This window comes from Labeo rohita, chromosome 4 (assembly GCF_022985175.1).
Source record: "Labeo rohita strain BAU-BD-2019 chromosome 4, IGBB_LRoh.1.0, whole genome shotgun sequence".
Taxonomy (NCBI): domain Eukaryota; kingdom Metazoa; phylum Chordata; class Actinopteri; order Cypriniformes; family Cyprinidae; genus Labeo; species Labeo rohita.
This window is the reverse complement of record NC_066872.1, coordinates 34,086,884-34,113,653: the sequence shown is the minus strand read 5'-3', so window position 1 is coordinate 34,113,653 and position 26,770 is coordinate 34,086,884. Positions and strand designations below refer to the sequence as shown.

General features: G+C 38.3%; 2 protein-coding genes, 1 non-coding gene and 1 pseudogene across 3 annotated transcripts in view; all 4 read left to right on the top strand.

Annotated features, from left to right (window-relative positions):
- The window catches only part of LOC127163846 (N-acylneuraminate cytidylyltransferase A-like), a 42,061-nt gene extending 16,422 nt beyond the window's left edge, over positions 1 to 25,639 (top strand). The window contains exons 3-8 of the mRNA XM_051107311.1: positions 21,950 to 22,105; positions 23,191 to 23,324; positions 23,469 to 23,563; positions 23,658 to 23,829; positions 24,519 to 24,678; positions 25,141 to 25,639. Coding sequence (XP_050963268.1) covers positions 21,950 to 22,105; positions 23,191 to 23,324; positions 23,469 to 23,563; positions 23,658 to 23,829; positions 24,519 to 24,678; positions 25,141 to 25,448 — 1,025 coding nt within the window. The 3' untranslated portion in view covers positions 25,449 to 25,639. The remainder of the gene's footprint in view (positions 1 to 21,949; positions 22,106 to 23,190; positions 23,325 to 23,468; positions 23,564 to 23,657; positions 23,830 to 24,518; positions 24,679 to 25,140) is intronic.
- Positions 1,961 to 15,605, top strand: LOC127164428 (N-acylneuraminate cytidylyltransferase A-like). Its single transcript, XM_051108380.1, is given in 10 exon segments — positions 1,961 to 2,397; positions 3,466 to 3,517; positions 3,519 to 3,609; positions 4,237 to 4,392; positions 12,924 to 13,057; positions 13,202 to 13,296; positions 13,391 to 13,562; positions 14,460 to 14,537; positions 14,539 to 14,620; positions 15,097 to 15,605. Coding segments are annotated over 10 exon segments (1,308 nt in total). The 5' UTR covers positions 1,961 to 2,164; the 3' UTR covers positions 15,312 to 15,605.
- Positions 13,861 to 14,001, top strand: LOC127164628 (U4 spliceosomal RNA). The gene has a single exon (XR_007827685.1). It is a non-coding gene; the product is annotated as a U4 spliceosomal RNA (small nuclear RNA).
- Positions 19,792 to 21,265, top strand: LOC127164430 (N-acylneuraminate cytidylyltransferase A-like; annotated as a pseudogene).
- Positions 25,640 to 26,770: the final 1,131 nt, after the last annotated feature.

The following is a 26,770-nucleotide window of genomic DNA, read 5'->3' as shown; positions in this document are numbered from 1 at the left end:
TGCAGTTCAGCAAGGTATTGGTCAAAAGCCATCCCTTGTTTCTGATCAGCAGAGAAAAATTTGTATCCCTCAAACGTGACATTCTTGCTTGGCACAAAGTATTCTTCAAACTTTGTCATGAGAGCAGTCAGTGTTAAATTTGCCTCGTCAAGTTAAAAACTATTATATATTTCCAGTGCATCCGCACCTATCACGTGTAGAAAGATTGATGCTTTCAACTTCTCATCATCTCCACCCGCACCACTGGCAGCAAGATAAATGTTGAATCTCTGCTTGAAACGTTTCCAGTTATCAGCAAGATTAGTTCAGTGCCGCTTTCTAGCACTCGGCTCGCGGGCGCTCGTTTCTCGTGCGCTCCTCCCTCGGCCGCTCTCCGTGCAGGTATCGCTCACTGTGGGTCTCGTCTCACTGGCGTTTTAATCACCCACTCTCCGGTGTCCGCTAGTCCCTATTTCTGACACCATGTTATGTTAATAATGCCACGGGACGACGACTTGCTGCAAAATCTTACTATTTATTAAGTGCGCACACACGTTGCACTTCACTCTACAGCTTGGTGCACTACTTACAACTGTCCGGTCCACAACACATTACCGGAACCATTGTTGATATAAGGCATAACATCACAGGCCCCAGTAAGGGGCCCAGTATCATTTTAATGATTGTAGACATTGAAGTATTTACACTGTAATATCACGTATTGTAATGTAGGTCAAAAACCTACATGTACTGCGTTAGACTTTACTTTACTTAGACTAAGCCGCTGTGAATAAAAGCATCTGCAAAATGATTAAATGTAAATAAAAATATGAATTTACTCGAGACCTACTACAGCGCATGCGCAGATAACATCCAATACCTATAGACCAATTTCGAGTAGACGTCACAGTGACATCATTTGCAGCTGCGCGCGCATAGTGGTTGCAGAAAAACACTGGTAGCAAGTGGAGGTAAATGGGTAAAATCCATGGAATAAGAGAAAAAAAATATTTTTGTGCCTTTTGATGTCAAAATCTGAATGCAAATAATTTTTATACAATACTGTAGTCAAAGAGGCCATTTGAAACTAAACACAGACGTTTTAACGCACACACTATGGATGAAAACTGCTATGATTACTCTACTTTTAAAGCATACATTTGATTTAAACAATAGGTCTACTTAATATTCACATATGCTGTTCACAGGGGATGTACTGTATTAGCCATACAGTCACAGCATGACATATTATTTAAACTATTACTATTAACTTTTTAACATAACATTTTTTTATGTTATCTTCTGAATTCTGATTTTTGTTTATCACAAATGCAAGTATATCTCCTAATTCGGACTTTATAACTCGATTTAACAAAACTAGTGAGTTTGTTAATTCTGAGGGAAAAAAGCAGTAAATCTAATTATTTTGTGCCGTATCCTTGTAATTCTCTAGCTGTAAAGGCGATCTCTCCGGGTTTTCTGCAACCATGCTGCGCGCGCATCCCTAATGTTTACAAACAGATAAGGGTTAGGTCTATTGGATCTGATGTAGCTACGTCAGCTATAGTCTCGCGTAGCCAGACCTTCAGACTGACGGCTTTAGCCAACGTTTAGCCTTTATCCAACGTTCCGTGGGCGTGACGTCTGAGGCTGAGACTAGTGATGGCCTGCATTTCGCGTCTGTTTAAATTAGTGATGGGAAGTTCGGATCATTTTACCGACTCGGTCCTTTGAGTCTCGTTCAGCAAAATGAACGAATCTTTTTTCGAGTCATTTCGTTCATTTTAGCAAAATATAATTAAAATGTTACGTTTTACCTTCCTAACACATCTACTGCTTACACAAACGTTGATCACACTACAAACAAAACAAAACTATAATGCTATAAGAAACAGAAAAGATTCATTCATTGTTTACCTGGGTCTTTAGTCTAGTCGAGTTGTTCGTTCATCACGTGACAGCCCAATTAGCTAACCAACGCAGTCTGAGCCGGAAAGAGAATTGATTAGTTCATCTCTCGAGTCCTCGGGTTTGAGTCGTTCGTTCATCACGTGACATCCCCGTAATGTTAACCTATGCAGCCTGAGCCGGAAAGAGAATTGATTAGTTCATCTTTTGAGTCTTCGGGTTTGAATCGTTCGTTCATCACGTGACAGCCCCATAAGCAATACTCTTTGGTTTAAATATGGCCGCATCTAGGAAAAACGGAAAGCGAGCGTTTGTATGTGAGAATGAAGTCGGTCATGAGGACGCAAAACGAAGAAAAGTCAACTTGGATGATTCAAGACACATCGCTGCTCTTATTCTCGCTCGTGGAGGAAGTAAAGGCATCCCGCTGAAAAATATCAAGATGCTGGCAGGAGTTCCCTTGATCGGATGGGTGATCAGAGCAGCGCTGGACTCTGGTGTTTTTGACAGGTGACTGAATGGGACGTAACTCTGTTCCTAGTTTTATTGTATGCAGGGCCGCACTAACCATTGGACTAAGCGGGGCTGAAACCCCGGGGCCCAAGCAAGGAGGGACTCGTGATGGGCTGTGGAGTAGATTGACTGGCCATCGGTAACATTAGCGCCGATCGCCAAAGCCCCACCACCCCCTCTACATATTAGCGCTATTAGGAGTTTTTCCGTAAATTCTATGCACTACCACTAGAGATTAAAACGTCGCGTTTGAATTTGGTTTACAAATCAAATTAATTTTACTTTTGAACGACCTGTGCACGTATCTCAGGCGATCGCTGCGCCTAATGTCCGCATTCACCTCTCTTCACTTCGTTCTGGCTCATGGAGCAGATAAAAACACAGCGTCATTGTTCCCGCAGATTTTAGGTTAGTTTGATTATAAACTTGCTGGATGTATTAGCCTATTGCTTTATGTGTTTGAACAACGTATATTCGCTTATGGGTTGAGAGATAACCCAGTAGAAATATCTAAATCGTTTTGCACGTCATGACGTAGGCTAAGCTTTTCATTTAAATGCATTTTAAGCGTTGTGGTTTAACGCTAACACATTTAACTGTTCAAGGACATTAAGCAGCAAGGCAGAATTAATTCTGGCAACTGCGCGTTACAACGATTTCAGTTGAATTTAAACGTTCAAATACACAGTTACATGTCAAAATGCCTGTCTACTCATCAACACAGTCATTTGTGTCTTAAAAATGAACGTAGTTAAAGATAAAGCATGTGTAGTAGTAGGCTATATGAGATCTTGTCATTAAAAGATGATATTTTAAAGGGATAGTTCACCCAAAAATCAAAGTACTGTCATCATGTACTCACTCAAGTTGCTCTAAATCTGTGTGAATTTCTTTATTCTCCTCAACATTTCTGGTCCCCACTGACTCCAAAAATTTTGATAGGATCAAAATGCTGTTTTCTGTGTTGGTGGGCCCTGCAGTAAGTCATAGCCCCGGGGCCCAGTGAGGTCTTAATGCGGCCCTGACTGTATGGCAGTAGACTTTATGGTTTTTATATTTTTGCAGTGTTTGGGTGTCAACTGATCATGATGAGATCACCAGAGTGGCCAAGGCATGGGGGGGCTGAAGTGCACAGGAGAAGTCCAGAGGTGTCCAAAGACTCCTCAAGCTCACTGGAGACCATTAAGGAGTTCAGCAGACTAAACCCAGGTTGGAAAACTGCCTACGTTGCTATTACATTCCATTGTTTGAGTTTGGTCTGTATGAAGGGTGTAACTACAGCTTGTAAAACAAGTGTGTCCACCTACTATTGCTTGCGTCAGAGTAAAATAAACAGTTATTTGGATTATGAACGAAACCAGGAAACCAGACTCGGCAGCTGATAAATATTAATGTAATGACATTGAAGCATGTCAATTATAACCTTTGATCATGGTATTTACCACTGGTTCTGATTAAATATATTTATTACCGTTTAACAAAGGACCTGAGAGAGACACACACAACTTGTTCCTCAAGGATGCAAATGTCAAAACCTTGCTCTTTCTCAAAATAAAGAGATAAGTTCAAGGCTTGAAAAAATATTTTTCAACCTCTGATGAAGTGTAAAAAAGCGTTTTTTAAAAAAACATTTTTCAAAATTGTAAATACAATGGTATTTTTTTGTAAAATATACTCTAATAATCTATTTCAGTTTGTCTACTTGAACATTTTATATTTAATTCATTGTGTTGCTTACTTACTTACTGATATTGTTAGTAAATAATGAAGAATTAATGGCTACAAATGGGACACGAAATAATCAGTGGTTACCATTAACGTTATATTCTTGTGCAGATGTTGACGTCATCTGTAACATCCAGGCCACGTCTCCATGTCTGCACCCCCATCATCTCAAAGAGGCTGTGGAGTACATCACCAAAGGCGGCTGTGATTCGGTCTTCTCTGTGGTCCGGCGACACCATTTCCGATGGCAAGAGGTCAAGGAAGGAGGTTTGTTGGAGGGCATTCTGTAAATGTTAAATTAAGAAAATATACTGTTACATGTACAGTTAAAGTCAAATCTTTACATACACCTTGCAGAATCTGCAGAATTATTTGACTAAAATAAAAGTACTAAATGAAAAAAATATGATATTTAGGCAAAATAAGAAAAATGTACACATCCTCATTCCATTCAGAAGTTTACACACCTGGCTCTTAATGCATCGTTAAAGCATCAGTAAGCATTTGAACCTTCTGTAATAGTTGCATATGAGTCCCTCAGTTGTCCTCAGTGTGAAAGATGGATCTCAAAAGCATACAGTTATTGTTGGAAAGGGTTTAAATACACAAAAAAGCTGAAAAACGTCTCTGGTTACTGTCATAACCTCGGTTCCCTTAAAGATGGGAACGAGACATTGCGTCAGAAGCTGATGCATTTGGGGACTCCCTTGCTTCCTTCCTAACCTACCTGAAATGTTATTGCACAACGCCAGTGAAGTTGCAACTCTTCGCTGGCCAATGCCAGCCAAGATGGCAATTATGGGCAGGGCCTCTGCCTCTATATAATGCGCTGTCTTGGCAGCATAAACTCAGAATCTTCCGACTGAACAGACAATACAGCAGATCTGAGTGGAGTACACGGAAACGTACGCAATGTCTCGTTCCCGTCTTTCAGGGAACCGAGGTTACGACAATAACCGGAGACATTCCCTATCAAGAACGGTTCACTCGACATTGCGTCAGAAGCTGATGCATTTGGGGACTGTATAGAACAACGCCGTGTGAACAGCCTCGGCGGAGTTAACAGCAGCTGTACTATGCATTAGACACTGTTAGGGGATTTACAGTTAAAACCCAAAGTGTAGGTGTGTGGTAATGAAGGCCAGGAGTCAGCGATGTAGTCAATCGAAGAAAAATTTACTGAAGAGAATAGTTTGCAGTTTCATCAGCAGAAGTCAGCTTCAACACTCTCGACGGAGTTCGTAGGCCGCTCTGCGTACATGTTAAAATCACCAGTACTTATACTCTAACACAAGTTGTTAACTACGCAAATACATAGGTCAGGAAGATTCTGATTGGCTCAAATCCAGATAAACTTAGTAAATCTTCACATATGGACGTCAAACTCAATGCCTATCTATACATGATTATCTAGGCGACAACTGAACCCGGAACAGACGCATCAGTTCGCTCCAGAGACCTATTTCTGAACAGGATGCCAATGTAGTCAGCTCTGCTGTGCTCCTAGACAAAGACACAGAGACAGATACACACACACACACACATACAATCGAGCTCTTATCCATCTTCCAAGGTTGGCTAGTCCTGGCAGGGATCTTATCAGTATGGTTGGTTACACATCCCACTATGTGAACAATCATCAAAGAAAAGACATACAAAATGAACTAAAGTCTACTTAAATATATGGTTATAACTATTAGATCTTTGTAACAGTTGTTCCGGTCACTCATGGATCTCCTAGGTCAGGGGTCCTCCTTGACCCCTCTCTCCACTTACATCGTGACACCTTGACCCTAGGATAAAATAGAACTCAGCAGGAGAAACACACACACACTCTATTTGATCAGGGAAGGGTGAATGGAATAGATTACTTGCATTAACACCAAATCAATCATATTAGAATCAAACATTTATTATCATTAACATTAAATCAACTGTATTTGAATCAAGCATAAGATTTATTGTTAATCTTCATTAATGATTAGTCAAATATTAATATAATTATGAAGGTCCAGATGGATTCCAGCGTCCACTCCTTCAACACAGCGCAATCCCTTCAACCTAAAAATGTGTCATAAGCATGAAACATAATAAAGCTAACAAAAAATGTGAGCAGTAAGGCTGGGCACAATAACAGTACAGCATACTCACCGAGCGGTAGGCATGCAAACTGGACATGCTGGAACGCCAAGAGCGAAACCCGTCTTCTTGCGTCTTCTCCACAGATGTCTTCGAGTAGGAAATTGCTTGAAAGAGGAAGATTCTGAGTTTATGCCGCCAAGACAGCGCATTATATAGCGGCAGAGACCCCGCCCATAATCGCCGTCTTTGCTGGCATTGGCCAGCGAAGAGTTGCAACTTCACTGGCGTGCAATAAGATTTCAGGTAGGTAAGGAAGGAAGGAAGGGAGTCCCCAAATGCGTCTGCTTCTGACGCAATGTCGAGTGAACTGTTCTTGATAGGGAACCAAAGAATCTGTGGGACCTGAAGGATTCTGAAGAACAGCAGGCAATTTAACTGTTCAGGACAAACAAGGGACTCATGAACAACTATCACTAAACTAAAAAACACAGTTGTGGATCATTCATGTAACAACACAGTGTTAAGAATCAAGTGTATGTAAACTTTTGAACAGGGTCGTTTTTATAAATTCAACTATTATTTTCTCTTGTCGACTATATGTAAACGTCTTTTATGTGAAATATCTTTTTCAGGTCAGTTCTAAATAAAAAATAACATGCATTTTCTATGATCCCTCTTTTGGTAAAATAATTTACATTTTGCAGATTCTGCAAGGCGTAGGTAAACTTTTGACTTTAACTTTACATGTTCAGAATCAGAACGCTTGTGAATCGTGTCTTAGACTACTTTTCAAAAGTTTGGGGTTTTAAAAGAAATAAATGCTTTTATTCAGCAAGGATGCATTAAATTGCTCAAAAGTTCATCATTTTCTTTTATCACCACATATAACCCCACTGAATTAAAGGAATCCAAACCAAAATTAAAACAATACATAACCTCCCCCCCACCTATGAAGCCCTCAGGAGGATTGAAGTGAAATGTCATTATCTATAACAATACTATATGAAAAAAAAAAAAACAGGATGCTTTAAGAGACCTATACCTACAAAGCTACAGTACTGTTAAAATTTTTAGGCAGTTAGGCACATAAAATGAGGATGCTGTCAAAAACAATGTCATAAATAGATTTTCTTTATCCATGAACTTATATTAACTAAAATAAATAAGCATTTGATGTGACAATCCTTTGCGTTTAAAGCAGCTTTTGCCCTATGTGGACTTGTGCATATTTTTTCAGGTAGCTTTGCAGGTAGGTTATTTGAAACATCTTGGAGATGTTGCCACAGTTCTTCTGGATTTAGTCTGTCTCAGTTTTTCTGTTTCTGTTTCTTATGTCATTCCAGAGACAGACTGGATGATTGTGAGATCAGATCTCAGTGTGGAGCACTGGCTGTTGTCAGACTCCTTGTGCAAACAAAAATCTCACTAGATTATCACAATTAATGGCAAACAGAATGTTTGGAAATGTTAACCGATATTTTTTTACTGACACACTACAGCAAAAGATAGAAATAACTTACTTTAAACCATTTTTTAGCTGGTGAAAATACTAGTGGCCTAAGACTTTTGCACAGTACTGTGTGTGTGTGTGTGTATATATATATATATATATATATATATATATATATATATATTAGTAGTGGACAGCACGTTCCAGGGCCCAGTTTATGGCAAGGGGGCCCCTCCCTGACCACACAGTGGACAGAGGTTTGCTACATTTTGATTGGATCTTGGTGAACTAACATAAGCAAACTGTCCAACGCCATCATATAAAGATGCCAGGACAACAGCCAGACACCTCTTAGAGTGCAAGAAGACCACCTTTGGTACAAAGCCCGGGAAGGACAGAACTTCCTATTGGTCAAAATGCAGTTTGTGCCCTTCACCCACCTTGAGACTGATTCCTAAGGGTTTGGACTGTGACCAACCATAAAAATTCCTTAGGACCTCCAGATGCAGCAGCAGTGGGTGAAACTAAGAGAGATGGAGATCCATACAAATCCATTCATAACTAGGTTTTCAAAACTTAAAACTGATGCACACTACAACACACACATTTTATACTTATTCAGAGAAATAAGGATTCCTTGTGACAGCAACATGTAGTGCAACACCTTACACAAACTTAGCTGTTAATGTACAAATGAATGCATCCATGACAGTTCAATCTTTTCCCATCATGTTTGGACTTAATGTGTTCGTAACATTGCCAAATGCATTCTGGTTATGGCTAAAATTACGAAGCTGGAAATACCTGAATAAATCTGTTGCATGTAAATTATATTTAGATTTAAGGTCATTGAAAGTAGCAAAAAAAAAATTTCAATAAAAAGATCTGAGAAATGGACAATGCCTTTATCACTCCATCTTTTAAAAGTGTGGTCAATCTTAGATGGCAAAAACAAGTAATTGTTGCAGATAGATCTTAAAACTGAAAATGTTTTCGAAATTGTTTCCAAATTTTTAGAGTTGACAGCACAATGGGATTTCTTGTGTAACAAGAGGGTTGGAGGGACCAAGGAGCAAAAACTAATGCTGGAAGGGAAGAAGTAGTACAAGTAGCAGCTTCTAGTGTACACCAGTTAGACTCAGTTAGACACCATAATGAAATCTTGGAAATATTAGCAAACCAATAATAAAATAGAAAATTTGGCAGGGCTAAACCACCATCATATTTATGGCGCTGAAGAATAACTTTACTTACTTTTGGAATCTTACCCGCCCAAATAAAAGAGGAAATTGTTTTGTCAAGGCAGTTAAAAAAAGATTTAGGAAGAAAAATAGGGAGAGATTGAAAGAGAAATAACAAACGTGGAAGAACATTCATTTTAATTGTCTCAACTCTCCCTACCAGAGAAAGAGGTAGGCATTCCCATCGTTTTAAATCAAGTTTAATTTGTTCAAACAAATTAGTGAAATTATTCATAAAAATAGAACTAAAAGAATGAGAAATATTCACCCCTAAGTAACGAAACCCAGAAGAAGAGAAATGAAAGGGAAGGGCAATTTTAGGTATTTTCCTAGCTGCATCATTTATGGGGAAACATTCACTTTTTGTAAAATTCAATTTGTAGCCAGAGAAAGAGCCAAAGGTGTCAAGTACACGCATAACCTCATCAGCACAGCCAACAGGATCCTGGAGATATAGCAACAAATTGCCAGCATATAAAGAGACTCGATGTTCAGCGCCTCCCCTGCGGATGCCGGATATTAACGGGGAAGATTTTAATGCAACAGAAAGCAGCTCATTTGCCAGAGCAAAAAGAAGAGGGGACAGAGGGCATCCCTGCCTTGTCCCCCGGGAAAGAGGAAAGAAAGAGGAATTGACAAAATTGGTTTTAACACTTGCAGAAGGACTAGAGTATAAAAGACGAATCCATGAAATCAAATTGTGCCCAAAGCCAAATTTTCCTAGCACATAAAATAAATAATTCCATTCTACTCAGTCAAATGCTTTTTCAGCATCAAGGGATATAATCATTTCAGGAGCTGCAGAAGAAGATGGGTCAAAAATTATATTAAGCAAACGTTGAATATTAGATAACATCTGACGTCCCCTAATAAACCCGGTTTGGTCCTCAGAAATAATATCAGGCAGACATGAATCCATGCGCTTTGCCAACACCTTTGCTAAAATTTTTATATCGGAATTCAGTAAACTAATGGGCCTGTAACTACTACATAAAGTTGGGTCTTTGTTTTTCTTTAATAAAAGAGAGATAGATGCTTGATTTAATGAGTCTGGAAGACAGCCCTGTTGAAATGACTCATTATACATATCGAACAATAAGGTGGCTACTTGTGTAGAGACTTTCTTATAGAAGTCTAAGGGAAAACCATCAGGCCCTGGGGGCCTTGTTACACTGCATGAGGCCAATACAAGTAATAATTTCATCTAACCTGATAGGTTCATCCAATGTCTTTGTCGTGTTTGTGTCAACAGTAGGTATTTTTAAATGATAAAAAAAGGAATCTATTAAAGAAGAATCAGTAGGAGACTGCAGAGTATAAAGTTTAGCATAAAAGGTGGAAAAGACAGAATTAATGTTTTGAGGATCATACACCAGTTTGTTTGAAGAATTATCAAAAATTTGAGTTATATAGCGAGAAGTAGACTGATGTTTAAGCTGGGAAACAAGAAGGCGACCCGCCCTATCCCCATGTTCATAGTAGGTGGCTTTGGTTCTTTTAAGTAAATATTCTGCTTTATTTGTTGAAAGCAAATCAAATTCAGTTTGTAACTTTAAATTTTTGAATTTAAGTTCGGCACTAGGGTTACAAGAATACAGACTGTCCACCTCTAGAATTGAACGGATAAGCTCTTGTTGCTGAGATTTTCTCATCTTAACTAAATGGGCGGTATAAGAAATGATCTTGCCTCGAATTAAGGCTTTAAAAGTTTACCATAATAGTGAAGCCGAAATGGTGTCTGTTTTGTTAGTTTCAATGAAAAAATCTATATTTTTGGATTAAAAATTCACAGAAATCATTTCTAGCTAGAAGCCCTGAATCAAATTTCCAAGAAGACCGGCTCTTAAAGGTAGGCAGAAAGGCAATGTCTAACAAATGTGGGGCGTGATCAGAAATTACAGAAGGAAGTAGGGCCTTGTCTAGAAAAAAGTAATCAATACGTGAGTAAACATGGTGTACACAAGAAAAAGAGAATACCTTATCAGATGGATGGAAGAAGCATCAGGGGTCCACACAGCCTGTTTGATTCAATGAAACTAAAGACCTCGACATAGACGTTTACTAAAATAACTGGTTTTTGAAAAAGAACTCCACTAACTATAACAAAAACGTCCCTCAGGATCGGAGATTACTTGCTCCATAAGTAACGTTACTCTCATATGTATCAGGATAGCTGTACCTCTTAACCTACTATTAAAACTGGAATGATACACCTGACCTACCCATGGTTTACGTAGTCTTGTATGGCCACTTATACGCAAATGTTTCTCCTGGAGAAATACAATATCAGAAGAAAGAATCTTAAGGTGGGAAAATACTTTCCATGTAACAATTCTAATGGAGCGACCAACTCCACCCTTAAAAGTAACCGCAGACTTATCCATGAAACTGTTTTAAAGAAAAAAATTGTGAAATTAACCGAAAAGAAAAAACCAAAAGCCAAGTTTTTTTAACCTCAACCGAAAAAACACAAATAAGGTATGAAACCATGAACCCAAGAAACAAAGAAAATCCTCCACTGAATAGTAATAGTAATAATAGTAATAATGTCTAGCAAATGTCAGCGAGCACAAAGGAAGAAGAAAAAAATAATAATAATAATTAATAAATAAATAAATTAATTAAAACCTCACAAGTCCAAGTGGCCTTTGTCCCTCATTACTCCTGGGAAAAAAGAAAAAGAAAATAGTCTCTGAAATACCTGTCATCGTCCAGTAAGTCATTCAGGAAAATTTTGGCGATAGAACCATTCTGCAGCCTCGGGGGAGTCGAAGAAGTGCTCCGAACTGTTGTATGACGCGCGAAGTCTGGCCGGGTAGATCATGCCAAAACGAACACGACGCTTATATAGCAGACCCTTGACATTGTTGAACGAGGCACTCTGTTTAGCCACTGAAGTGCAAAAGTCTTCATAGAATTTGGTTGTATTGCCTTTGTATAAAATCTCCTTTGTGGCCCTCGCCCACTTGTGCACGATTTCCTTCTCAAGGAAAGGACGTCACCGAGAACTTCAAGTATATAAAACTGCAGACCGGAGATCTCCAAAATGGGGCGGGAACTCCAAAAGTGGGCAGAACCTCCAAAATGGGGCGGGGTGTCGTCGCGCAAAGACTTTGCCCATTGGCTCTGGCTTCAGCCTACTGTTATTGACTTACATTTCAAAACTAACTTTATAAAATAAACAGTCTGTAGTTGTAATTGCGCATGCGTGTCATGTGCCTGTCTGTCAAAGGGAGGAAGCCACACCCTACTTTGGAGCGCCCACCCTGTTTTGGAGTTCCCACCCCCATTTGGAGATCTCCAAGCTGCAGTTATATACCCCTCAAGAACTTCGGCAAAAAAGTCTGTCATGAACTGCCTGACGTCCCTTTCCTCAAGTCCTCTGGAAGGACGAGCATACGAATATTCTGCCGTTTAGATCGCGAAACAAGGTCCTCCACGTTAGCTTTTAAAGCAACATTCTCCTCTGTTACCGACGTCAGCTTCGACTGAAGATTTGAGACCTCCTGTTCAAGATGGGTTATCGTGTCGCTGTGGTCGGTGAGACTGGTCTCAGTGATAGTAGTCGCTTGGGCCGCCAGTGTAGACCCAATAGAAGCAATAGACGAACGGAGAGACTCCAGTGACAAATTCAACAGCGTGGTGAATTCACCAGTGATGTTTTTCCTCAGTTTATCCAGTTCGCTAACCAGCTTATCAGTCGTTAACGGGGTTGAAATGTCATCCGCCATGTTGCCGCTGTCAGGGCCAAGATGAGATGTCTTGGACTGAGAATTGTGCTTACCGCCTGCGCGTGCTCCTTTGCTCATTAGTAACAGTTTGCCGGATCCAAAAGAAAAAGAACTGACCGCAAATAAGGTGTTATGTAAGAAAATTATGAAAAGTATTTCGGAGCCTGACACCACGTGTCTCTCCTCTACATGGCGAAACCGGAAGTCGGCATAAAAGATTAAAAAATATATATTTTTGTACAGTGGTGGTTTTTATTGCTTATTGGAGACTCTAACCTTTTTTTTTAATTCCAGACTGCCAGTGTACTACAGCACTGAACCTAAACCCAGCTCACAGGCCACGACGTCAGGACTGGTCAGGAGAGCTGTGTGAAAATGGCTCTTTTTACTTTGCTACCAGAAAACTCATAGACAAAGGGCTTCTTCAGGTAATATTTTGGCATTTAAAATTAGCAAAGGCCATTATTTGACTATTGAGCTGTATAATATGTGACAAAAAAGCTTATTCTTAATATTCTCAATCAATGTCTTTGTATCATGCGTGATTGTGAATTTGTTGTTACATTTCACAGGGTGGAAAAATGAAGTACTTTGAGATGAAGCCCGAGCACAGTGTGGATATCGATGTTGACATAGACTGGCCTGTAGCTGAACAGAGAGTGCTGAGGTAAAGAAACAAGTCTCAAAGCAACTTAATGTCAGCAAACAATCACAATGCAAAGAGTGCAAAGTCTGAAATTATGGGTGTGTGTTTGACACAGGTATGGTTACTTTGGCAAAGATAAACCTGAAGTTGTAAAGCTTCTGCTGTGTAATGTGTCTGGATGTCTGACAGACGGTCAAATCTACATGACCGCTAAAGGAGAGGAGATGGTGTCCATCAACACTAGAGACCAGGCCGGCATCGACATGCTGAAGAAAGAGGACGTGAAGGTGATTCTGCCTTGTGTTACCCACCCCGACCTCTCCCAACCCCCACACAACAGTTGACCCTCTTTTGTCTTTGCCTTTTCGTATCCCATCATGCAACTGGGACCCCTTTTGTTTTTGTCTTTTAATTTAATATAACTTGGGTATAATATGGACAACTTGAGATTTCACTTTTTAAAACTGCTATTTTAGCAGTTTAAGTCTAGTGTTGTGCATTTATGATTTTGAGTTGTTCTCCTGATCTCACTATATTATCACAGGAGCTCAGAACACAAGTACTCAGTGTCTCCAATAGCTGGTTATCTTTGTGCAGTGGCAGTATCGTAGCCTATGAGGTTTATCCGAGGCGCGATTATTGCTAATTGAAAACTTTACCCAATACCCCACCATGACGACTTGAAATATAGTCGGCATTGGCATTTTTTGACAGTCTTTACGGAGACTGATCTATTAGTTAAAGAAAGAAGGAACTGTTAAAGGAATAGTTCTGCAAAAAATTAGTTACAAACCCATTTGTTCATCTTCAGAAACACAAATTAAGATATTTTTGATGAAATCTCAGAGCTTTCTGATCCTGCATAGACACTAATGCAACTACCACATTCAAGGCCCAGAAAGGCAGTAAGGACATCGTTAAAATCAGTGCTTCAACTGTAATTTTGTGAAGCTACAAGAACAATAACAATTTCTTGAATGTGGGCCTTGAAACACCTTGTGGTAGTTGCAAAAATATCTTAATTTGTGTTCTGAAGATGAATGAAGGTCTTACGGGTTTGGAACGTCAAGAGGGTGAGCAATTAATAACAGAATTTTTATTTTTAGGCTGTTTGTATGACTTTTGTTTGATGAATATGAATTGAATATGTTTATGTGTTTGTGTTTTCCCCACTTCTCCTCTAGGTTATTTTGATAGAAAAAGACCCCATTACCAAAGCCTTAGCTAAGAAACTCTCACAGAGAATGGGGTGTCTACTCCTGCAGGAACATGGACGACATACTGAAGGAGGTGCAGAGACGTATGAAGAAAGAAGGGCTGGAGTGGAAAGAGGTGGCTTATTTAGGTGAGACAGGAGGTCTACGTTTCGCCAAGTTACATCAGACGAATGCTGTGTTAAGTAACATTCTGTGTCTTAGCAAAGTTGGTGTGGCTAATACAGATTTAAAAGATTGTACCTCAATATTAACTACAAATACTAAAACATATTAAGGGATAATGAAAATTCTGTCTTTAATTACTCGCCTTCATGTCGTTGTAAGACATTCGTTCATCTTCAGAGCACAAATTAAGATGACCTTGAATGTATCAGTTGTGTTGCTGTCCATGCAGGGTCATTACGCTCTCGGATTTCATCAAAAATATCTTAATTTGTGTTCTGAAGATAAACTAAGGTCTTACGGGTGTGGAACGACATGAGGGTGAGTAATTAATTTTTGGGTGAACTATCCTTTTTAAACATACCTCTGTTTCTTTAAAATGACTATGTGTCAAAAGACAAAATGATTTCTCAAAATAATTTACCTGGCATCTGTGTTTCAGGAAATGATGAACCGGATGTAAAGTGTTTGGAACTGGCAGGCTTAAGCGCTGCACCAATGGATGCCCCGACCATAGCACACAACCATGCCAAATACATCTGCCGCAACGCAGCGGGTCGTGGAGCTGTGCGAGAGTTTGCTGAACACATCCTACTGCTGAAAAAGAAGGCCAAGTCTCAGATGGAGCAGGATAGAATAGGCAGAAACAACTTTTAAGAGAGTGTAGCATAGAGCTGGTGGGATGGGAAAGATTGAAAAATCTTACAAAAATCTAATGATGTGTAATAATGATGAATGAAAAAGCTTTAGCTACTTTCTAATACTGTGATTAACTTAATCAGACTGGTCAGATGGGAAAGATTGAAAAATCCTATAAAATCTTAATAAATGAAGGACACAAGGGTGTTTAAAGAATTAAGAATAATGATATAGCAATGATGAAGGAAAAAGCTTTAGCTATTTTCTAATACTGTGATTAACTCGTGCAATAAACACTACTATGAAACTCAATCACACAATCAGAAAATTGTTGAAATTGTTGTTGCGCACACTAATGCTGTATAAGTAGATGGCGTGACCACATCTGGTCTGTTTTCATTTTAGGATTTATCTGTCTCTTTCTTTTTTTTTTTTTAATAACACTAACTGCCTCATTTGTCTAAGGGTTTTACACTGATAAACCTGCTTTCTGTGCAGGTTTAAAAAAAAATTGTTAACCCAAAAATGAAAAATTGCTGAAAATGTACTCACCCTTAGGCCATCCAAGACGTAGATGAGTTTGTTTTTTGCTTTGGAACATATTTGGAGAAATTTAGCATTACATCACCTGCTCACCAATGGATCCTCTGTAGTAAATGGGTGCCGTCAGAATGAGAGTCCAAACAGCTGTTAAAAAAATATCACAATAAGCCACAAGTACTTCAGTCAATTCCAGTCTATAAGTGTATTGTGAAGTGAAAAGCTGTGTGTTTGTAAGAAACAAATCCATAAGGCGTTTTATTTTTAAATCATTGCTTCTGGAAAAATACCAGTTAATGATCCATAATAATGCCTCCTGAAAAGTCCATCCCCTGTTGTCCTCTCACATCAGAATTAAGTTACATATTTGTGAAGAACTTTTGTTGTTTACTGAATATCTTGGACACAAGACTCGTTTGAAATGAGCCTAACCCTACGAAAAAAAAAACTGTTTTACTACAAATAAAAACAAAAAATGTGGTTATTATAGTTAAATCATGGTAACCACAAGTTAACCATTGATTAACTGGTTTTTGTAGTAAAATTGTGGTTGTACAAATGATAATACGCCAAAAAACATGGTTAGCCTACTACACTTCTACTTAACCATGCTAATTTTCGTGAGGGAAACTAAATAATGAATTTGTTTTTTGTAAACACAGCTTTTCGCTTCACAAGACGTCGTGTATTACCTGAAGGCGAGTACATTTAATTTCTGGGTGAACTACTCCTTACGCCGTATTTCCACTACAGCGTAGCGAGCTGAGCGTCTTCCATTCATTTCTATGGAAGCTGAGCTTAAACGCTTGCGCAATGCGTTTAAGCTCAACTTCCAGAGAAATGAATGGAAAACGCTCGCGCCGCTCAGCTCGGTACGCTGTAGTGGAAATACGCCGTTACAAAAACAACAAAACAGTGGTAGACTATGTATTGGAAGCCATTTTGTGCTCTCCAAATATATACTAGAGGGCAGCCTTGTACAAACAAGGGTACATTAGGGTACAACATTACACACTACCTTCTTAAAACCCAATGGACTGGAAGATTGTAAGCTAGTGTGGGATTTTTAAGAGTCAGACAGTAAGTTGCAGGATCAATACATGCAGAGGCGCCTTTCTCACTAAGTCCCGCTTGTCCACTGGAGCCGGTTAAACTGGGTCAATAAAAACTGATAAGACCTGCCGCACAGGGCACAGGTGTGCCAGTTCATACTAGTACCCATCATCTCAATAAAACAAAAAAACCAAACCTTTTAGCCTGTCTGTTTCTGAGCTCAGTCACAGGTCCCTCTTTACATGCAGGGCGTCCTAAACTGTTTTTTGTGTTGATAAGCTACTTTGCCATAATGCCCCATATTATGCCATTTTAAAGGATGCTAATATTGTTTTGGGAGTCTCCTACAATAGGTTTACATGCATGCAAGGTCAAAAAAAGGCTTTCGTTTTATCAAAATACAGTTGAGGTCAAAAGTTTACATACACCTTTTAGAATCTGCTAAATGTTAATTATTTTACCAAAATAAGAGGGATCATGCAAAATGCATGTTATTTTTTATTTAGTACTGACCTAAATAAGACATTTCACATTAAAGACGTTTACATGTAGTCCACAAGAGAAAATAACAGCTGTTTATAAAAATTACCCCATTTACACACTTGATTCTTAATACTGTGTTGTTACCTGAATGATCCACAGCTGTTTTTTTGTTTGTTTGTTTTGATTAGTGATAGTTGTTTAGTGATAGAGTCCCTTGTTTGTCCTAAACAGTTCTTTGGTTTTTGATTTTGAGATCCATCTTTTTACACTGAGGACTACTGAGGGACTCATGCAACTATTACAGACGGTTCATACACTCACTGATATTTCAGAAGGAAACATGATGACATTTAAAAAATAAATAAATTATAAAAAAGGTAGTGATCAGAAAATTTTGAATTGAAAAAAAAAAGAATAATTTCAATGTGCATAATATTAAATACAAACCATTAAAGAACTAATAGATTCGTTTAGTTTTTTTTTGTTGTTGTTGTTGTTTTGTTTTAATGCAGATGATAATGATATTACTACGTTGTTCTATTAAACTTATTTTAATAGTTCTAGAAGCCTAACACTCTTTGGTCTTTTCTCTATGTTTTCCAGCTCTTTCACCTCTGCCTTCCTCTTCTCCATTGAGGTGCAGGTGACAATAGGATTAGGACTTTATTCTCTTTTTTATTCTACAAAAAGAATAAATAAAAAGCCTTCTTAAAAAGCCAAAAGAATGTACATATGTTTTCTTAATATGCCAATTAAAAACTAACAGACTGATAAAAATGCGGGACATTTTTTTTTCAATATGCGACGAGCGGGACAAGCAGTGAAAACGCTGTGCAGTACAATCCAAAGCCGGACAGGATGCCATCCTAATTTAACTGTGAGTGACATTTAAAGCTGTTTAATATTAAATTAATATTGTGAAAAATAAATGAATAAACAAATATATATGGCGGCATTTACTCTCTTGAAATAGTTATCCCCACTTGAGTATATTTAACTGTTAGTGACTAAATGTTTTTTAAGCTGTTTAATACTGTACAAAATGTAGAAAATAAATAACCGGTAACACCTTAAAATAAACTGTCATTCGTTAACATAGTCAATGTATTAACTAACATGAACAAACAATAAAAAATACATTTATTACACTATTTATTAATCTTTGTTAATGTTAGTTGTTTATTGTTGGTTCACGTTAGTTCACAGTGAATTAACTAGCGTTACCAAACACAACTTTTTTTAATACACATCTTATTTTAATAGGCCTAATGCATTAGTAAATGTTAAAATTAATATTAACTCAGATTACTAAATGCTATAAATGTATTGTTCATTTTTGAACCAGGAAATTGTTAATAAAACAAAATAAGCTTACTGTCTGAATTCAGCCACTTTTATAGCAATAACTTAGATATAGTTGTAGCATCTGGAACAATCAGAGACACAGGTATTTGTTACATTTAACAAATAATAGGAGGAACTCAGGAAGAAAGGAAGGAAGTATAATATAATAGCAGGAACTCTCTTGGACCCCTAAGCGTTGTGCCAGGGCTTGCCATTCACCAAGGACCTCTGGATTTCAGCTGGGTCTCTCTCTCTCAGCTCTTGGTTCTTTTTCACTTTCCACCTGGGAAGAAACTCCCAATCACCACAGAGTCAGAACATTTTGGAGTTCATCACTGTTCAAAACCCAGAAGAACATGATCACGAATCCAAACCTTGAAACCATCGAGACTTTCATCCGAGACTGCATTCGGATGCTCGTTCAGTGACCAAGGTAATGCAAGTATCGTACATTTAACTAAACAAAACAGAGGTTTAGGTTCAGCTGTAGATGGCACTGATGGTTACACTGACTGGTTAACTGACTCTTTTCATTGTTTCAATTTCTTGTCTCTCTAAATGCTTCTCACTTGCCCTTCTCCCATGTATGAGTGATTGTATGTTTGTTTGTTTCGATTTGTTATGTGTTAAATCATGTTACAGTGCTTATTGTATCCTTATGATAATGGATACAACACTGATATGTGCATCCTGGCGATAACATATGAAATTCAGGCTATTAAAAAAAAAAAAAAAAAACCTTTGAAGCTGTAAAGACGAAAACATCGTGGATGATTTTAATGATTTCAGACATTAAAGTATTTACACTAATATCGCGTATTGTAATCTAGGTCAAAAACCTACATGTACTGCGTTAGACTTTACTTAGACCAAGTCGTTAGACAAAACCACTGTGAATAAAAGCATCTGCAAAATGATTAAATGTAAATAAAAATATGAATTTACTCGAGACCTACTACAGCACATGCGCAGATAACATCCAATACCTATTGGATCTGATCCAGCTACGTCAGCTACGACCTTTGCACCCCCTATGCGCGCGCAGCTGCCAGTGACGTCACTGTGACGTCTACTCGAAATTGGTCTATAGCTTTGGAATGAAAGAAACGGCCTGCATTTCGAGTCTTTTTAAATATATGTTACAACTGCAACACTAATGGCCGCATCTAGGAAAAACAGAACGCGAGCGTTTGTACACGAGAATGAAGTCGGCCATGAAGACAGCTCTTACGCGAAACGAAGAAAAGTCAACTTGGATGATTCAAGACACATCGCTGCTCTTATTCTCGCTCGTGGAGGGAGTAAAGGCATCCCTCTGAAGAACATCAAGATGCTGGCAGGAGTTCCCTTGATCGGATGGGTGATCAGAGCAGCGCTGGACTCTGGTGTTTTTGACAGGTGATTGAATGGGACGTCACTCTGTTCCTGGTTGTACTGTATGCAGGGCCGCACTAACCACTGTTTTTGCAGCGGGGCTGGGTGTCGGGGCCTGAGCATGAGGGACTCGTGATGGGCTGTGGAGGTAGATTGGCTGGCCATCGGTAACTTTAGCGCCGATCGCCAAAGCCCCACCACCCCCTCTACATATTAGCGCTATTAGGAGTTTTCCAAAAATTCTATGCACTACCACTAGAGATTAAAATGTCGCGTTTGAATTTGGTTTACAAATCAAATTAATTTTACTTTTGAACGACCTGTGCACGTATCTCAGGCGATCGCTGCGTCTAATGTCTGCATTCACCTCTCTTCACTTCATTCTGGCACATGGAGCAGATAAAAACACAGCGTTATTGTTCCCACAGATTTTAGGTTAGTTTGATTATAAACTTGCTGGATGTATTAGCCTGTTACTTAATGTGTTTGAACAACATATATTCGCTTATGGGTTGATAGATAACCCGGTAGAAATGTAAATTGTTTTGCGCATCATGATGTAGGCTAAGCTTTTCATTTTAATGCATTTTAAGCGTTGTGGTTTAAGCAACGCTAACACATTTAACTGTTCAAGGACATTAAGCAGCAAGGCAGAATTAATTCTGGCAACTGCGCGTTACAACGATTTCAGCCTGATACGCACAGCGCCTGATTAAACTCGAGTTTAAATGTTCAAATACATATAGTTACATGTCAAAATGCCTGTCTACTCGTCAACACAGTCATTTGTGTCTAAAAAATGAAAGTAGTTAAAGATAAAGCATGTGTAGTATTTAAATTTTGATAGGATAAAAATGTTATTTTATGTGTTGGGGGCCCTGCAGTAAGTCATAGCCCCGGGGCCCAGTGAGGTCTTAATGCGGCCCTGACTGTATGGCAGTAGACATTAGGGTCTTTATGTTTTTGCAGTGTTTGGGTGTCAACTGATCATGCTGAGATCGCCAGAGTGACCAAGTCATGGGGGCTGAATAAAACAGAAGTCCATCAATAGTGTCACAACCATCCAAGCTCACTGGAGACCATTAAGGAGTTCAGCAGACTACACCCAGGTTGGAAAACTGCCTACGTTGCTATCACATTCCATTGTTTGAGTTAAGTCTGTATAAAGGGTGTAACTACAGCTTGTAAAACAAGTGTGTCCACCTACTTTGCTTGTGTTACAGTAAAATAAACACAGAACCAGGAAAGAAGCCACGTAACCCAAGCTGTCATTCCTGTCATCACTGCATACCAGGAGAGTTCCACCCACAATGTCTTTGTTATTTGGATTATGAATGAAACCAGAAAAACAGACTCAGCATCTGAAAAATATTCATTTAATGATGTTGAAGAATGTTAATTACAACCTTTGATCATGGTATTTACCACTGGTTCTGATGAAATCTATTTATTACCCTTTAACAAAGAACCTGAGACTGAGACACACAGCTTGTTCCTCAAGGTTGCAAACTTCAAAACCTTACTCTTTCTCAAAATATAGAGATAAGGTGAACGTTTTCATGGTTAAGGCTTGAGAAATGTTCTTTTTAACCTCTGATGGACTGTAAAAAACTTTAAAAAGAACAACATTTTCAACATTATCAATAAAATAGTATTTTCTTGTAAAATATACTCTAATAATCTATTTCAGTTTGTCTACTTGAACATTTGATGTTTAATTCATTGTGTTGCTTGCTTGTTTCTTTGTAATTGTATAAAGCATTTTTACTCTGATATTGTTAGTAAATAATGGAGAATGAATGGCTACAAATGGGACATGAAATAATCAGAGTGGTTACCGTTAATGTAATATTCTTGTGCAGATGTTGGCGTCATCTGTAATATCCAGGCTACATCTCCATGTCTGCATCCCTGTCATCTCAAAGAGGCTGTGGAGTACATCACCAAAGACGGCTGTGATTCGGTCTTCTCTGTGGTCCGGCGACACCATTTCCGATGGCAAGAGGTCAAGGAAGGAGGTTTGTTGGAGGGCATTCTGTAAATGTTAAGTTTAGAAATTATACGGTTACATGTACAGCTGAAGTCAAAAGTTTTCATACACCTTGAAGAATCTGCAAATTGTTAATTATTTGACCAAAATAAGAGTACTAAATGAAAACATTTAGGCAAAATAAGAAAAATGTACATATCCTCATTTCATGTACACACCTGTCTCTTAATGCATCGTTAAAGCATCAGTGAGCATTTGAACCTTCTGTAATAGTACCTCAGTGTGAAAAGATGGATCTCAAAATCATACAGCGATTGCTGGAAAGGGCTCAAATACACAAAAAAGCTGAAAAACCAAAGAATCTGTGGGACCTGAAGGATTTTTCTGAAGAACAGCAGGCAGTTTAACTGTTCAGGACAAACAAGGGACTCATGAACAACTATCACTAAACAAAAAACACAGCTGTGATATTTCAGGTAACAATGCAGTATTAAGAATCAAGCATATGTAAACTTTTGAACTTTTTGGTAAAAGAATTAACATTTTGCCGATTCTGCAAGGTGTAGGTAAACTTTTGACTTTAACTGTACATGTTCAGAATGCTTGTGAATCAAGTCTTAGACTTATTTAGCAAGGATGCAATAAATTGATCAAAAGTGAGAGTAAAGGCATTTATGTTAGTTTTCCATTTCAAATAAATTGTTCTGTTGAACGTTCTATTCATCAAAGAATCCTGAAAACAAATGTATCACAGTTTACATTAAAGTATTAAGCAGCACAATTGTTTTCAAATGTTTCCTGAGCACCAAATCAACATATTAGAATGATTTCTGAAGTGAAGTACTGGAGTAATGGATGAAAATTTAGATTTGCCATCACAGGAATAAATTATGTTATAAAATATTAAAATATAAAACGGTTATTTTAAAATGTAATAATAATAATAATTCATAATATGTGTGTGTTTTATTGTATTTTTGATTTTTAAAAAATGCAGCCTTAATGGGCATAAGAGATTTTCAAAAACAGTACAAATCTTACCGACCCCAATCTTTTGTACAGTGGTGGTATTTATTATATATTGGAGACTCTAACCTTTTGTTTAAATTCAAGACTGCCAATGTACTACACCGCTGAACCTGGACCCAGCTCACAGGCCGCGGCGTCAGGACTGGCCAGGCGAGCTCTGTGAAAATGGCTCTTTTTACTTTGCTACTAGAAAACTCATAGAAAAAGGGTTTCTTCAGGTAATATTTTGTCATTTAAAATTAGTAAAGGACATTATTTGACTATTGAGCTGTATAATATGTGACAAAAAAGCTTATTCTCAATATCCTCAATCAATCTCTTTGTATCTTGCATGGTTGTGAATTTTTTGTTACATTTTACAGGATGGAAAAATGAAGTACTTCGAGATGAAGCCAGAGCACAGTGTGGATATTGATGTTGACATAGACTGGCCCGTAGCTGAACAGAGAGTGCTGAAGTAAAAAAAGTTTCCAAGCAATTTTATGTCAGCAAACAATCACAATGCAAAGAGTGCAAAGTCTGAATTATGTTTGTGTGTGTGTTTGACACAGGTATGGTTACTTTGGCAAAGACAAACCTCAATTTGTAAAGCTTCTGCTTTGTAATGTGTCTGGATGTCTGACAGACGGTCAAATCTACATGACCGCTAAAGGAGATGAGATGGTGTCCATTAACACTAGAGACCAGGCCGGCATCGACATGCTGAAGAAAGAGGACGTGAAGGTGATTCTGCCTTATGCTACCAACCCTGACCTCTACCAACCCCCACACAACAATTGACCCATCCCTCTTTTGTCTTTGACTCTTCGCATTCCATCATGCAACTGGGACCCCTTTTGTTTTTGTCTCAAAAAATGAGTTAGCTGTCATCATTTACTTCTTCTTAAAGGGATAGTTCACCCAAAAATGAAAGTTCTGTCATAAATTACTTGCCTTCATGTCTTTCCAAACTTATAAGACCTTCTTTCATCTTTGGAACACAAATTAAGATATTTTTGATGAAATCCAAGACCTTTCTGATCCTGCATAGACAGCAATGCCACTACCACACTCAAGGCCCAGAAAGATAGTAAGGACATCATTTCAATTTTTCATCAGCGCTTTAACTAATTTTATGAAGCTACAAGAACACTTTTTGTGCAAAAAGAAAAAGATAACTGTATTCAACAATTTCTTGAATGTAGGCCTTGAAACACCTTGTGGTAGTTGCAAAAATATCTTAATTTGTGTTCTGAAGATGAATGAAGGTCTTATGGGATTGGAACAACATGAGGGTGTGTAAATAATGACAGAATTTTTATTTTGGGTGAACTAACCCTTTAGGCTGTTTCAAAACTGTATGACTTTCTTTCTTCTGATGAACGTTAATTTAATATGTATATGTTTTTGTTTTCCCCACACTTCTCCTGTAGGTTATTTTAATAGAAAACGACCCCAATACCAAAGCCTTAGCTAAGAAACTTGCAAAGAGAATGAAGTGTCAACTCCTGCAGGACGTGGGCGACAAACTGAAGAAGGTGCAGAAACTTATGAAGAAAGAAGGGCTGGAGTGGAAAGAGGTGGCTTATTTAGGTGAGACAGGAGGTCTACGTTTCTCCAAGTTACATCAGTTGAATGCTGTGTTAAGTAACAAGACAATGGTATTTCTTGGCAAAGTTGGTGTGGCTAATACAAATTTAAAAGATTGTACCTCAATATTAACTACACATACTAAAACATATTAAGGGATAATTAAAATTCTGTCATTAATTACTCACCTTCATGTAATTCCAAACTTGTAAGACCTTCGTTCATCTTCAGAACCCAAATTAAGATGACCTTACTACCTTTCTGGGCCTTGAATGTATCAGTTGTGCTGATGTCCATGCAGGGTCATTACGCTCTCAGATTTCATCAAAAATATCTTAATTTGTGTTCTGAAGATAAACTAAGGTCTTACGGGTGAGGGTGAGTAATTAATGATGAAATTTTCATTTTTGGGTGAACTATCCTTAACATACCTCTGTAATATTTTTCCTGGTATCTGTGTTTCAGGAAATGATGAGCCGGATGTAAAGTGCTTGGAACTGGCAGGGTTGAGCGCAGTACCAATGGATGCCCCGACTGTAGCGCTCAACCATGCCAAATACATCTGCCATAATGCAGGGGGTCATGGTGCTGTTCGAGAGTTTGCTGAACACATCCTACTGCTGAAAAAGGAGGCCAAGTCTCAGATGGAACCTGAACATAACGTCTGCGGGACGTCTGCATCTATTTTTAACACATTTTTAGACATTACTATAATCTTTTTTCCTTATTTAATTAACAAATATAATAATATTTGTCATTTTAGAGTAATATAGAGTATGGACATTCAATTGTATACTAACATTGATCATGCAGAGGGAATTGTACAGTGGCTGAGAGAGCTCAACGCGCTGCAACTTAAGAAAACGCATGCAAACAGAAAAAACGACAACAAATTAAGAAAACATCTTCATCAGTTTGACAACACAGGCGCTGCAAATCCTCGCAACGCATACACAAATACGGAAACGCACTGCAAATTCTCACAACACAACCAAACACAGAAACGCGCTGCAAATAGCACAGACCACAACGGAAATTTTTTTCAGGGGTATCTCAAAAAGTGACAAACCCAGCTGGGACCTGAATTTTGACCTGATTTTAACCATTAATGAAGCATTGGAGTGTTTTTGTAAACTTTGAACATTATTGTCACAGTTGAGAAAGGCAAAGACTTGGTTAGTTTTGATCACAATATTTATTTGATGTAAACTCAAGGACTTCCAACATAAACAAACGAAAGGGTGATGAATATCCATAAGGTGGAAGCATATAGCAGTATAAGGTTCAAAGTCTTATCTCTCAAATAATCCTTTAAAGTCAGTTTCCAGAAATCCTTGCATCAATCCGTCCAGGAAGGTAAGTAGAGACAGGTAGGTAGTCCCAAAGTTGAGACCTTGAGTGCATGTGCTTGTATGTGTTGCAGGTAAGTGATATCAGGTGTGTCCAATTAGAAGGCTGGTGACTGGGAACGAGTGACTGTGGCTGTGTGACAGTTATATTTATTTGCATATATTTATTTATTTGTTTGTTTGATCATTTATTTATTTATATATTTGCAATTAAGTTAATAATGTTTCACAGTTAAGTGTGTAATTAGTCAGATTAGTCTAATAATATCCAAAAGACCAATGAATCGTATGATCAGGATGTTAAAATAAACAAAAAATGTGCCTTTTAGTTCACCGACCAACACCTCTACTCTGACCAAAAGCCACTGAACAAATAATCAGGTCCCAGCTGGGTTCGTCACTTTTTAAGATCCCCCTGAAACATTTCCGTTGTGGTCCGTGCTGTTTGCAGCGCGTTTCTGTGTTTGGTTGTGTTGTGAGAATTTGCAGCGCGTTTCTGTATTTGTGTTTGCGTTGCGAAGATTTGCAGTGCCTGTGTTGTCAAACTGATGAAGATGTTTTCTTAATTTGTTGTCGTTTTTTCTGTTTGCATGTGTTTTCTTAAGTTGCAGCGTGTTGAGCTCTCTCAGCCACTGTAGAATTGAGGCCGTAAAACATTATTTTTACGGTGTTTGCAGATCTTGAAAAAACTCATTTTAAGGCTACAGAGAAAAGGTAAGTGACCCTGAGAAGCAATGCCCACATTT